The sequence below is a fragment of the Squalius cephalus genome, assembly GCF_949319135.1.
Source record: "Squalius cephalus genome assembly, chromosome: 17".
NCBI classification, from domain to species: Eukaryota; Metazoa; Chordata; class Actinopteri; order Cypriniformes; family Leuciscidae; genus Squalius; species Squalius cephalus.
The window spans coordinates 24,648,223-24,662,058 of NC_137138.1; the positions used below are offsets into that span (position 1 = coordinate 24,648,223).

General features: G+C 38.4%; 1 protein-coding gene across 4 annotated transcripts in view; it reads right to left on the reverse strand.

Annotated features, from left to right (window-relative positions):
• sgcd (sarcoglycan, delta (dystrophin-associated glycoprotein)) overlaps positions 1 to 13,836 on the reverse strand; it is a 206,976-nt gene that overhangs the window by 95,556 nt on the left and 97,584 nt on the right. The window contains exon 1 of one of the 4 annotated variants that reach the window (XM_079898340.1): positions 2,681 to 3,006. The exons of the other annotated variants lie outside the window; for them this stretch is intronic. Within the exon in view, the coding sequence (XP_079754466.1) occupies positions 2,681 to 2,692 (12 nt within the window). The 5' untranslated portion in view covers positions 2,693 to 3,006. Of the gene's footprint in view, positions 1 to 2,680; positions 3,007 to 13,836 lie in introns of those variants that run through there. 4 annotated transcript variants of the gene reach the window in all.

Here is a 13,836-nt window from a genome sequence, read left to right on the forward strand (position 1 = left end):
TTTTTTAATTTTTTTTAAATCTATTGAAAGAAGTCTATGCCCACCAACGGCTGCAATAAAAACAGTAATACTGTGAATTATTAGGCCTTTTACAAATTAAAATGAATTACCCCAGTCTTCAGTGTCACACAATCCTTCCGAAATCATTCTAATATGCTGATTTCCTGCTCAAGAAACATTTCTTATAACTATCAATGTTGGAAATTGTTGTGTTTTTTTTTTTTTTTTTCAAGATTCTTAGAACTTTCAAAAGAACATCTACTTGAAATAGAAATATTTTGTAAAATGATGTCTTCACTGTCAATTTTGATCAATTTAATATGTCCTTGCTGAATAAAAATTTCAGTTTCATTAAAAAAAAATACTGACCCCTAACTTTTAAATGATAAATAAAACAATTCAGTATTGTGGGTCTTGCAAATGGCGGAAACTTTGGTAAATTCAGCCACTATTTTTTATCTCAGAAACACTCAGCAAATACAGGTTGCTTGACCATCATAACAATCATTCTATGAGAATGATGTTCATTCTGCTTTGAAGAATGAGCAGCCCAGCAGATTACAATGTATGTAATATATTCTGACATGACAGACAGTCGCACAGTCTGACTTGGCCTTGACACAGTCTCACTGCAGTCATATCGTACAACCTGACAAGCAACAATTGTAAATGACAGGAAGAAAATGCAACTGAACTCTGGGTTAGTTTAGTTCATACCTAACTTTACTCTTCATTTTCACATTTGTCCTTCACAACAGATCCACAAGCAGTATAATGAACCTGTGGGGGTTCAGAAAATGTGCTTGTTATTTTAATGATTCACAGGTATAGGCCAATTGCAAGGCAAATGTCTCATCATTAAAGCAAATGTTTTGCGTAAACTCATGCGAAACATCTTTTAGTGTTTTAATTTTATTGGACAAATGAATTGCTTGACAATTTGAGTACTTTTGCAAAGCATCCAATGTAAATATGGCTCATTAGCCTCACTGTTTGCCAAGGTAAACTGGTGTTTTAGCTAATGTTGTTGCACTCCACAGGTAATATCAGCTCTGATTAAAATTGACTTGTTAGGAAATAAAATGTGCTTTTAGTAAATTAGAACTCAGTCGGGTAACTGAAATTGGAATCGTGCAACATGGATTTGCTCAGCTTGATTTCAGTGCTACATGTCACTGAATTTCAAATGAGTCCAAACTATTTCTTCTCATTCTCTAGGTTAATGACTGAAAAATTGAGCTGATGGCCAAGTGAATATGGCAGGAAATCCTGAAGTACGTCTCTTAAAACTTAAAATGATAAGCAAACAATAGTCATGTTTGGCTATATGCATAGAAATCCTTCCCAAATAGTATGGATAGTGTTTAGATAGTATACATACAGGAATGAAGTTTTTATCTCACAGCAAAGGTACAGATAGTCTGTCCTATCCTAAATATACGCGCATGACAACGCAATGAATTTATTATTTTACAAAAGAAAGTTTCTTCATCTTACTATTGTTTATTTTATTTTCATTTATTTACTTTGGAACTTAAACGACATGAACAAAATTATAGGATTATTCATAAAACATAAGTCTGGCATCACTGCAAAAACAACTTCTCATTATGTAACACTTGAGTTAAAAACAAAAGACTTAAAACAATAGGCTATTACATTATAAATATGATGGATGAGCCACATTTGAAGTTGCTGTATAAAGCCAATACACGCACTTCACATCAGTTGAAATCTATTTTAATGCACCTAATTGGCAATGTTGCTCAGCTACCATTAAGAATCTTTAGTTACACAGTGTTTAGTTGCATGGCTGCGACAGTTCAAAACAAAATCTACTGCAGGATCTTTTCATTTCCCTTTCCAGGCTTCCACATTCTGCTCGTTTCTCTACCACAAACCTTAGTGGAATCTTAAAAAGCTTCCATAGGCTAATCTCAGGCTGGTTCAAATTCTCAGAGGCCTATGATCACGTCTGGGGCGGGGGAAAGCTGTTTTTACTCGGACACTAAAGGGCAAACTGAAACCAAACGTCCCATAACCTTCACAGCTGTTTCCTTCACTCTCCAGCCAAAGTCCAGCCCCCTCTTTTCCTCCTTATCTGCCATTCCCACTCCAACCTGGCATCCTCACAGAGAATCACAACAATCACCTTTCTGACAGAGTCCTTTCGTCAGAGGAGCATGAGCGTAAAACAGCACCGCGAACCCTGTCGGTATCTCTGCAATCTTTCCACAGCGAACCCCGTTGTTACTTATTTATAGTAGCATGTTTCCCAGAGGGCCAAAGTAATTGAAACCAAATGTGTGGAGGCAGTGAAATGGGGAAATAGAGCAGCGGTAGCATCTGGACAGGAGAAAAAGAGAAAGAGAGAAGCGGGAAAACTCTTTGTCTGCAATCGGGACACAAACTTTTTGGCTTCCAATTAATTCAAGACTTCTATTTGGAGAGCCCAACGCACTGCCAGAATACTCCAATACAATGGGACTGAAAGGAAGAGCGACAGAGAAAGAGACAAAAATAACGCAGCAACCCCAACTGCTCCAGCGCAGACAGAAAACTTCCCAAAAAATGAAGTAGCAGTTCGCATTAAGCACAACCCTGTCTTTCTGCTGCCAGGAAGTCACATGCGTTTCCTCGCACAAAGCACAAAGTCAGAAACAATGAGTTTAAAACTTACCATCCTGACCATTGCTCTCAATCTGAAGTCCAAGCTAGAGCACACAGGGTGTGACAGGCGGATAAAAGTAGACTGAGACACCACTTAAAGATGGCATGAGGCCTATTTTCTCTGTCTCTGTCTCTCGCTCTCTTTCTTTTTCCGACTTCAGGCAGTTACAATCCCCCCTTCCGACACTGTCAGCTTTTCCAATAGAGGACGCGCAAGCCAAAATCCCTGCCTCAGAGTCTGCAGGAATTTCCTGGACTCTTAGTCTGGTATCTGCAGCAGAACCACGGAGAACAGCGACTGAGTCTCTGCTACCGTTTGCCTGAGTAACTGCCCCCTGGTTTGTAGCCAGATATAGCACTAGGAGACACATGGGGGAAGTTAGGGGGTTGATGTCAGGGTTTTTTATTTTAGGACAGCCCCTCACCCTCCATTTGTGTGTGTGTGAGTTTCAGCATGCAGCCATGGGAATTGGGAATGCATTTAATTTTCTACTTGATGTTCCTGCCAGGCTGACTATGAGGGATAAAATTGCCACAGAGCCCTTCCTACACAGCATTTTCTGCAGGCATGAAGTCATCAGACTGATGAATAATAGTAATCATTGTTTAGGTCGCTTCCTTTAACTGGCCAGTTCAGCATTAGCAGGGCATACCATGGGGAGCGTGAAACCAAGACCACATGCGCGATCAATATGCAGAATCCCCAGGATGATTAATCAGCATGTTCATTGCTAACGCCGGTGCTGTGCTTGACTGTAGTGTGTGTTAGGGTACAAAGAATTACCATAAATGTATTCATGCTGTGTTTTACCTTACTGCGGTGACAAAGAATTATGTTTGGGATGTTCGGGCTTGAATTTATTCAGGCAGTTGTTGTTTGCTTTGTCAAGGGTTCGAAAACAACCAATTAGAGTCAGAATTCTGAATCAGGGTTTAGAGGCACCATTTCCATGTAACCTTGCTGATTAATGTTGTGGTTGTGTCGAATAAATTCACCACCAAACCGTCTGCATGCAGTTGTTTTGGTGGAGGTGACTCCTGGATTTTACTTGTAAATATTCACCAGCACCAGATATCGCTTAACCACAAAATAGATGCACTCAACAGAAAAACAAACAATGTCCTGATTATACTTCCTTTGTATGAGTTTTGTCACTCACCTATTATTAACTAAATAAATGTCCAGCTAATATGATATATTTGCCACTACATATTATGGAAACCTGCTGAATGACTGCCAACAATAGTACTGGCAGTCTGAATAATATTATCTACTCCCAAAAAAACAACTATAGCCTTCAAAAAAAGGAAGCCAAGAGGTCCTCTGAGGGGCAGAGCCAATACAACAAAAGTAAATAGAACTGGAGCAAAGCAAGTGGAGAAACAGATGTGTTTTCTCTGTGTCAGTAAGTGGAACCAATGTCCAGGTTTACACTATTTGGTAAAAAAAAAAAAAACTTACATTTGATACATTTGATACTATCAACCACAACATTCTTTTGAACAGACTTGAAAATGTTGGCATTAGTGGAATTGCATGGGCATGGTTTAATTTATATTTATCTGAATGTTATCAATTTGTAGCATTAAATGAAGAGGTGCCATATCGACCACAAGTTCAGTATGGAGTACCACAAGGCTTAGTACTATGACCGTTGCTTTTCGCCCTGTTCATGCTACCCTTGGGAGATATCATTAGGAAGCATGGCATTAGTTTTCACTTTTGCGCTGATGAGACTCAGCTCTATATTTCTTCGCGCCCTGATGAAACATACCTATTCACAAATTAACAGAATGCAAATGCATAGTTGATATAAAAAAATTTGATGACTAGTAATTTCCTATCGCTTTATTCTGAAAAAAATAAAAAAATAAAAAAATAAAACAGAGGTTCTAATTATTGGACCAAAAACATCCACACGTATAACCTAGAGTCTAACACTTGACGCTTGTCAAGTCTTTGTCATCAGTTAGGAACCTGGATGTGCTCTTTGATAGCAATCTTTCATTTGAATGCAACGTTTCTAGCATCTGTAAAACCCCATTTTTCCATCTTAAAAATATATCTAAATTATAACATATGTTCTCAATGACAAATGGAGAAAGGTTAGTACATGCGTTCAAGACCTATTGTAATGCTCTACCGGGTGGTTGCCCTGTACACTTGTAAATGTAAATGTAAAAGTAAAAAAAAAAAAAAAAAAAAAAAAAAAAAAAAAACCTCCAGCTGGTCCAAAACGCAACAGCTCGAGTTCTTACTAGAATCTGGAAGAATGGCCATATTAGCCCGGTTCTGTCAAACTGCATTGGCTCCCTATTAAACATTGCATAAATTTTAAAATATTGCTAATTACTTACAAAGCACTAAATGGTTTAGCTCCTCAGTACTTGAGCGAGCTCTTAACGCATTATAGTCCTTCACATCTATTGCAATCTCAAAATTCTGGCCAGTGGATAAATATTATAATAAATATAATTAAATTATAATTAAATATTTAATATAATAAATATTAAAATCAACTGCAGGCGGTAGATCATTTTTCTTTTTTTTCACCCAAACTCTGGTCTAGTCTTCCTAGACTTGTTTGGGAAGCAGACACACTCTGTCAGTTTAAATCTAGACTAAAAACACATATCATTAACCTGGCATACACATAACACATTACCAATTTCTATTATTCAAGTCAGTCAAGTGATTGTTAGGCTGCATAAATTACTGTATGTCAACCGGAACCTGGAACACTTCCTATAACACCTGATGTACTTGTTCATAAGAAGAATGGCATCTATACTAATATTAGTCTGTCTGTCTCATCCTGAGGTTAACGTAGTCTGCCTGATCCGGTCCATATCCAGATCAGATGGTGGACCTGCACCTAGACACGACCAAACCCCAGCCCTGAATGTCAGCAGAGACTGTGTCTACTAGACAATCCCCTGTGAAACCCTCATCGACATGACAGCCTGATCCTCAAAAAAGACCACAAGGTCCAGACACAGACCCTATGACCAGCTTCGACTCCATTCCTGCATGATGAATCAGATCTTCAAGCAAAATTAACTGGGTGAATATTTGAATGCTACCGATCACGATCTGAATTCTGACTTGTGATGCAGCCTGAATCATAATCACACTGTTTTTGTCTGTTGACCAGAGGAGAACTGGCTCCCCGACCGAGCCTGGTTTCTCCCAGTTTTTTTCATTCTGTCACCTGATGGATTTTGGGTTTCTAGCCACTGTCACCTCTAGCTTCCTTAGTTGGGGGCACTTAATATTCAATAATATTATTGATCTGACTGTACTGACGCTGTTGTATGAAGCTGAACTGAGCTGGCCGATGACTTTTTTTTTTTTTTTTTTGCAGAACTGCTATATACTGTATGAACTGAACTAATTGATGAATTGATCTTTACAATCTTTACTACGGAACTAAATCAACACTGAACTGACTTAAGCTGAACAACAGCCGAAATGCATAATGTCCTGTTGTCACTGTAAAGCTGCATTGAAACAATCTTTACTGTATAAAGCTCTATATAAATAAAGGTGACTTGAACTGACTTGACTTGACAAAATCATAAAATCAATAGAGTCAATCAATCATAAAATCATTTTCAATAGAGCATGTAAGAACTACAAACTAGCAAGCGATACTACAGTGTTCTGCTGCAAAGAGTTAAGGTCCCAAATTATGCACTATACAATATGCACTCTATGCTGCATATTGCTGTAGAACATTGACTGTAATGAACTAAATAGGCCACCAACTATTCACTATTCATACTGCATGTAGACTGCAACATTTATTTTAAACATATTCATTTGTAGACCTAATAGTAGCACTAGGCCATGATTTCCATCTCAACAACTAAATGTGAGAAATTATTCTTCTGTAAAATTTGGTGCATTTGGTTTCACATCTCAGTTATTCTCTAAAACAGAACAATTTCCACAGGATCACAGCTGCAGTTTAGTACAATTGTTACGTAAAGTGTCAGGAAGTGTTTATGTCAAGAACAAGTAAATGTATTACCAGATATTACATTATCTAAATCACTTCAGCTTGTGTCACAGTGGTTTACTTCACTGCCAGACCATGGGTGTGACAGTGCAGTGAACTGCGATGTTAAACTTGAAATGAAACACACACGAACGTCGATATGTGGTAAGAGCAGGGACGACTGGGGTCCAGAAAGTGTACTGAACATGATACTTAAGGGAACCGGGGGAACAAAATAATCAGTCTTTACCAGTGAGGGAGCTCACTTATGAAGCATAATGAAATCGGCCTCTTTCCATTACCGCAGTGGTACCGCAGGGGGTACACATTAGTCCTGTTTGTGCTTTTGTGTGCGTGTAGCAGCGCAAAAGGCTCATTGGAAAAACATGCCCATACCTACATTTTTGCTAATGTATTCACATACATATTCACTTCAGTTTCCAGCTGAAATCAAAACTGGTGGCAATAAAACAGCAACAACTTTTATTCCTTTTCAAACGAATCATGATTACAGGTTCAGACTATTGATTAATACTTTTTTTCATGCTGTTCCTTGCAGAATACTATGGTATGACCTCAAAACACTTTGCATGATTTGCAAACTTGAACATTTTGACTTTTACATCACATAACCAGCTCCATGTGTCTTTTCTGACATAGTAAACCAGATCGGTAGCTCACCTAGTACAGCAGTGCACTTATGATGCAGAGCGCTCGGGCAAGAGTCCCACAAAACACGAGTCACAACACCTTAAAAACTTGTAGAAGCGAGTAAAAATGTCACGATTGCTTCAGCAAATGCATTTTTCCTCCCACATTTTCTTTTTTTTTAACACTATAATTTGGTTCAGGCTAGGGTTAAGTGTAAGTGGTATATTATTTCCAAACGCAATAAAGCATTAACCATTTAAGCGCCACTCACCAAACATTTCATTTCCAAACTGCTGCAAAACATACCACAACCAAAGTAATAAAACATCGTTACATTCACACTCATCTGTTTCTGGATAAAACTTTAAGCACCACTCACTGAACATTTCATGTCGCCAAATGTGCAAGAAGCAACATAATGCAATTTTGCAGAAATGTCGCCACAGGCATGTATTTCCAATGAGCCTGGGTTGATGCAGCCACAAACACTTTATGACAAATGTCTACTGATCCGCAGTCGAGCGCTACCAAGAAGAATTGCGACACTGTTTAACATTTGAATTCCCTAGGAAAACTTCTGCAAAGTTGAGCAACCATTCGCGCAGCTACGTACTTTGAGTAAACCAGTTATCAGATCTGATGTCTGTGTTTTGATACGGCGCAAAACTGCCTCGCGTAGAGCGGGCATTAAGAAGACAGATTTCATATCAGCACAGCTGAGGACACAAACTCGGCCGTTCTATCAAAACAACCCTGCAGGGTTGAAATGCTATTAGCCTCTGTTAATCAAAACGCCTGCCACTGCATCAAGCATTCCTCCCACAGTTTGGGCAAAACATATTGCTGTCATTATGCAAAGCCGCTTTTCTGGGTCGAAGTGCTGATTGTTCCTCAGAAGCTTTGAATGATCAACATGACGAGTCTGGCATTGCAAGACAAGGCAGCGTCTGCGGGCAAGTCGTCTTGGGAGAGAGGATAAAGGGGAGGGCTTGAAAAACCCACCCATCCGACGCGAGTGAAGCCGCTGTTAAATGTTCCTTGGCACTGTAACTATTGTTTAACTGTTCAGTGGGTCAAAAACATTTTTTTTATTGACTTGATCGTTATAAGGATGAAGGATCACCCCCCAGGTTTTGGACTTTCCTCATGCGTGCACGGATGGCTGAACAGATATTTAAACACTCACTATACCCAACTTTCCTTCATGCATATTTTCAGAGCTTTTTATTGTCATTTTGTTTTATTCAAAGTAAGCTAAAGCCAAAAGATAAACCCTAATATACAAAACCAAGTCAACAAATAACAAAAGGACTCGAATTGGCGAATCATTTGCTTTGAATCTGTTCATTAACGATTCATAGAATTTAATGCCCCTAAAATGACATACCAATGCTACATATGAGAGAAGACCTTTTAGGACGTGGCGAGGAAACTTAGTTTGCTGCATTGCTATCTTTGAACTGCCATGGAACCAGGTGACTGATTTGGAACGATAAACGCACAGGAAACTCAACTGTTTATCGTTGAGTTTAGCATTAGTATGTTGCTATTTGCATTCCGTGACTGCCTTCTGTAGAAAGGATACATTTACTTCTGCCTAATTTTGCTAAAATTAGGTCTTAGAAGGCAGTATAATCATGCTGCCTAACATTTGGAACAGCTTTTGTGCCAAAAGCATGCCTAAGATGCTTTAAAAAATTTACCAGGTTTTGGAACAGAGTTGTAACTACCATCTGCCCCAACCATATGTACTCACAATCACGCACACGCATATATCCGGGGCCTACATATTTTGACACACCATTATCCCAACATCTGACTTCTGTGCGGACATCACACGGAGCCTGGGGAGCACGATATAGTTGAAAAGGGCCAATCGATCGCTAAGCAAATAGCATCTCTGGCATCAAATCTGCTTGGCAGTGGTCTGACAAACCTGGCCATGTCAAATGAACCGACTGCCACATCTATAAGCATTCAATAGGTAATTGAGGGCTGGCTAGGGAGGGAGTGGAAATGTTAACAAAGACCCTGGAGAAGCAGACAGTGTGTAAACAGGAGTCCCGTTGGTGGATAAAGACAGGGAAGATATTATGCTGCCTAAATGCCATAGGGCTTTGCCTGGGGCACGCAGTCCTTAGTCCATTTACACTTCAGCTCACTGCACTCAGTCGCATGTGTTTTGTAGCTAAGAAAGCGAAAGCGTGCAGCTGAGCAAAAATGACTTACGACTGTGCAAGGCCGTGTATAATCAAGGGAACACATATATAATGCCCAATATTCATACAAATAGAGGACTCTGAGGATTCACAAATCAGTTGTGCTTGGTTGCACATGGTATTTCAGCACAACAACCTGCATTTTATTCATTAAACCACTCACAATATAGTTTTATTTATTTTAGGGTTTAGTTCGTTAAGTAAAACCAACACAAGTCCAGCTCAGAGGTAATAAATGTGAACAGCAGGATTCTGAACTCTGCAATAAAACAGTTTAATAAAACAAAACCAAATGTAATATCGTCCAAGGTGCAAATACAAAAATATTTGGTTTCACTTTATTTTGATGGACCCTTTAACACATTCTGTTGACTATAAGTAACGTTGCACCCAGTCTACTAATACTCTAATGAGAGTTAGTGAACATGTAGTTGCAAAGTTACTTAGTCAACAGAACGTTCAAGGGACCATCAAAATAAAGTGTTACCAAATATTTACATTATTTCAAAAGCTGATGCAAGAGCATATCTATAATACCTGGAGAAAGCTATCCACTAAAATTCACAAACATCCCATTGACAGTTGCTCGTCTTGGGCCAGGCTCCACTGGAAGTGTACGATTTGAAATCTTCCATCTTGGCTTATTGGCTTTTTTTGAGCCAGTCACCTGAGCCATAAATGCCACATGACTGATCACTCTGGAGATGAAGAAAATGATGGCATGACAACACTGATTAGCTGATGGCACCACAAGAACATATTGGCTAAAAAATCCAAAATCGCCCTCTACACCCCTAAATAGGGCGCTATTTAAAAGGAGATAGCCATTTGAAGTGGTGTCCGAAATCACAGTGGATATTACTGAGTGCACTCATTCAATCCCACAATTCACCGCAATAACGAGTGTACAGCCGATGTACAATCAACAGTTAGAGAATATCCACAATCCACTGAGAAAGTCAAATGTCGATTGAATTCCCTCGTCTGACATGAAGATTTCACCTGCAGCTCAATTATCCATCCATCCATTTTCCAAACCGCTGGTCTTATGTGGTCAGAGCGTAATATCATATAGGTATAAATTTATTTTGATTTTGATTATGAAATCGAATATGATAATGTTGATGCATAATTTCCACAACAGTCTTTGCCAGTTTGCAAAGTTTCAAATAGTTATTAAACAGCAAGCACAAACTATGCAAAAGCGGCAACCCTTTATAGCGCACTCAGTGCCCAAATTCACTCACTCGTTTTCATTCACTCTCTCAAGTGAACTATTTTAGTGGACTAATGTAGGGAATAGTGAATGAGGGCATAGGGAGCGATTTCGGACATAGCCAAGCAGTCCACAAAACTCGACTCCTTGCAAGTTCGTTCATTTTTTTTTTTTTCACACTTTAATTGCATTTTGAATTTTGTTTAAATGTTTAAATACAAGGTAAATATGTATTTTAAACGGGCTTCTCAGACAATCAGTGCAGAAAATGTGTGCCGTTTCAGTTTGGGTCTAATTACTAGTAACACTTGATTTCATCATCTTTATTCTTCCTTTCTCTCTCTACATTCTTTATAACCTCCCACCACGAGCAGCACTGTAAAATTCCCACATTGCCTCCAAGGGTTGTAATTAGACTCTATTACACACCAGGAGAATCAGAGCTTGATTGGGCCTGAAGACAGACTACAGATCTTCTCTGTTGATGGCCTTTAAAGACTTTGAATCACACAAGCTTGAGTGATACAGGAGAGAGCCTCATTCTCTCTGATGGCTTTAATCACCTTCTGCAAGATTGATTTGTGTTTATTTTGCTGACAAAACATTGATTACCATGACTGCACCAAGCCTCAAAAGGCTGAGCAGATTGTACTTTGCCGCCTGCACGGGTACATTGGCATCTTCTTCAGGAAGGAAACGGGAGTTGGAGTTTGAGGCTGAATGGTGATTACATGTTATGAGTGGATCCAAGCGAGTTGTCTAACTCTTTGCTGCTGGAATCATTTTCTTTTCACACAAAATTCACTGAGCTGCACAGCTGTTCCTCAGTATAAAACATGTCAACCATTTTCCATTGCTGAGAAATGAAGAAACATTCCACATTGCAAAAATCCTTTTCTGGATATGGTTTTTTTTTTGTTTTTTTGTTTTTTTTTTTGCTAGTAAAAATATCTTAAAAAATATTCTTAAAACAAGATAAATTCACCTGTTAAAAAAATATAAAGAATATTTAATTTTTGCAATGCAGAAAAAATAAACCCATTTAACTTGCATGACATTTTATTGTGGAACAGAATATTCAAAATGGATATTAAAGCTAATCAAGACAAAAAATAATTTGTCAAAAATTAATTAAAAAATGAATTGAAAGTAAATAAAGTTTTACATTTTTGAATGTAGATAGATATATAGTTGTTTATTAGGTTATTTGTTGTTCTATGGTTTGGTGATATATATATTTGGTTGCACTTTATTTTGGTTTATTATGGTTTTGTGTCTTGTTCTTGTCTGTCATGTGTTCCCCTGTCTTTTCATGTTTAGCTGTCTCCCGTTATGTTGATTAGTCTTCCCAGGTGTTTCTTATTTACCACGCCCCCTTGTTATCTTGTTTAGCTTGGTTGTCTGTGTATTTAAGCCCTGTGTTTTAGTTCAGTCACTGTGAGTTATTGATGTTGTTAGGTTGCATGTTCTTTGTTCTGTTCCGAAGTCTGAGTTTATGTCAAAGTTCTAGTTTATTTAATAAAAACACTGCTGCACTTGGATCCTGCTTCTTGCTTCCTGCTCTGCATCGTAACACTTACAGTGTACTGACCTAAGAAAGTACTGGGTGATATATGGTAACTACAAGGGTTAAGGTTAGGTTTAGGGGCAGGTTCAGGGTTAGTACCTAATCATTACCCAGTTATTGTAATAAGTACATGGGGACAAGTGCTACCATTAATTTATTGTCATAATTACACACTAAATGTAAATTCTGCATGATTACAAGCAAGCAACTCTAAACCTAACCTTAACCTATAGTATGTATATGCAGTTAATTGATATGACTCAGTACTTATTTGTGTAATTACACTGTAACAAAATAACTAAAAAAGTGGGTTACACTTTATTACTATAGGGTGAGGGTAGGTTATAGGATGAGGGTTAATTGCATGTTATTATGCTACTGTTATAAGTACATGTAACATATGTAACAAGGACAATGTCAAATAAAGATTTACCAAAAAGTGTAAACAAAAATTCTAATTGTATCATGCACAAAATAATTGGGAACATGCATTAAGAAAGTGAATGGGGTCGTTTTTGATTTAAGGTTGACTTCACAGGATGTTCAATGTGGGTCTGCTGTTTTTGTTTTTCTTCTCTAGGCACATGAAATGTATTTGGACAAAATCGGGGGTGACAGAAGTGATATTTTCTTCCTGAGGGCTTAAAAGGTCCTTCATTTCCAGGCCACTTCTTAAAGCCACTGGCAATACTTTCCCACTGTCTACAACACCACGTGACATAACCAATTACAGCACAGCCATAAACATCACGTAAGGGATGACAGTTAGAACCGCCCCCAAACAGCAAACTAACAACCTGGAACAGACATTTCATAAATGATGATGCATCAATTAAAGAAGCCCTCAGTAACCTTGGACATAAGCACATTAGGAATTCAGCTTTCAAGTGGATTTGTCCTAAAGGGCATTTTTAACAGCTTTTATTTCTGAGACATAATAACACTTTGCTCTCTTTCTTTTACTCTTCCTCTCTGAAACGTGGTAATGCTGAAGAATTCAGTGTGCTGTGAAAGTTTCCCCCGGATATTTCAACACATCTGAAAGCCCTCTATGCGTGGGGGGTGTTTATATCCAGCCTGATCTCACGGCAATTCATACGAATTCTACGAGGTGGCTAATTCGTTCGAATTCATACGACCTCACTCGTACGAATTCGTACGATTTTTTTGCTAAATCGTACATATTTTACGAATTGCCCAATTCGTATGAATTCATACGAATGACCTACCCCTGACCCCACCCCTAAACCTACCCATCACGTGGGTTTAGACAAATCGTACAAATTCGTACGAGTAAGGTCGTACGAATTCGTACGAATTAGCCACTTTTTTATCACTCGTACGAATTCGTACGAATAGGTCGTGAGATAGCGTTGTTATATCTAACTCATCACAACAATAAGATTCAATGGCAAGATGTTCAAAAGGCGCTTATAAGTAATATTTGTTGGAATTAATTCATTCTCTATTCCTGTGCGAGTTCGCATAACAGTCACAAAAACAATGTAGTAG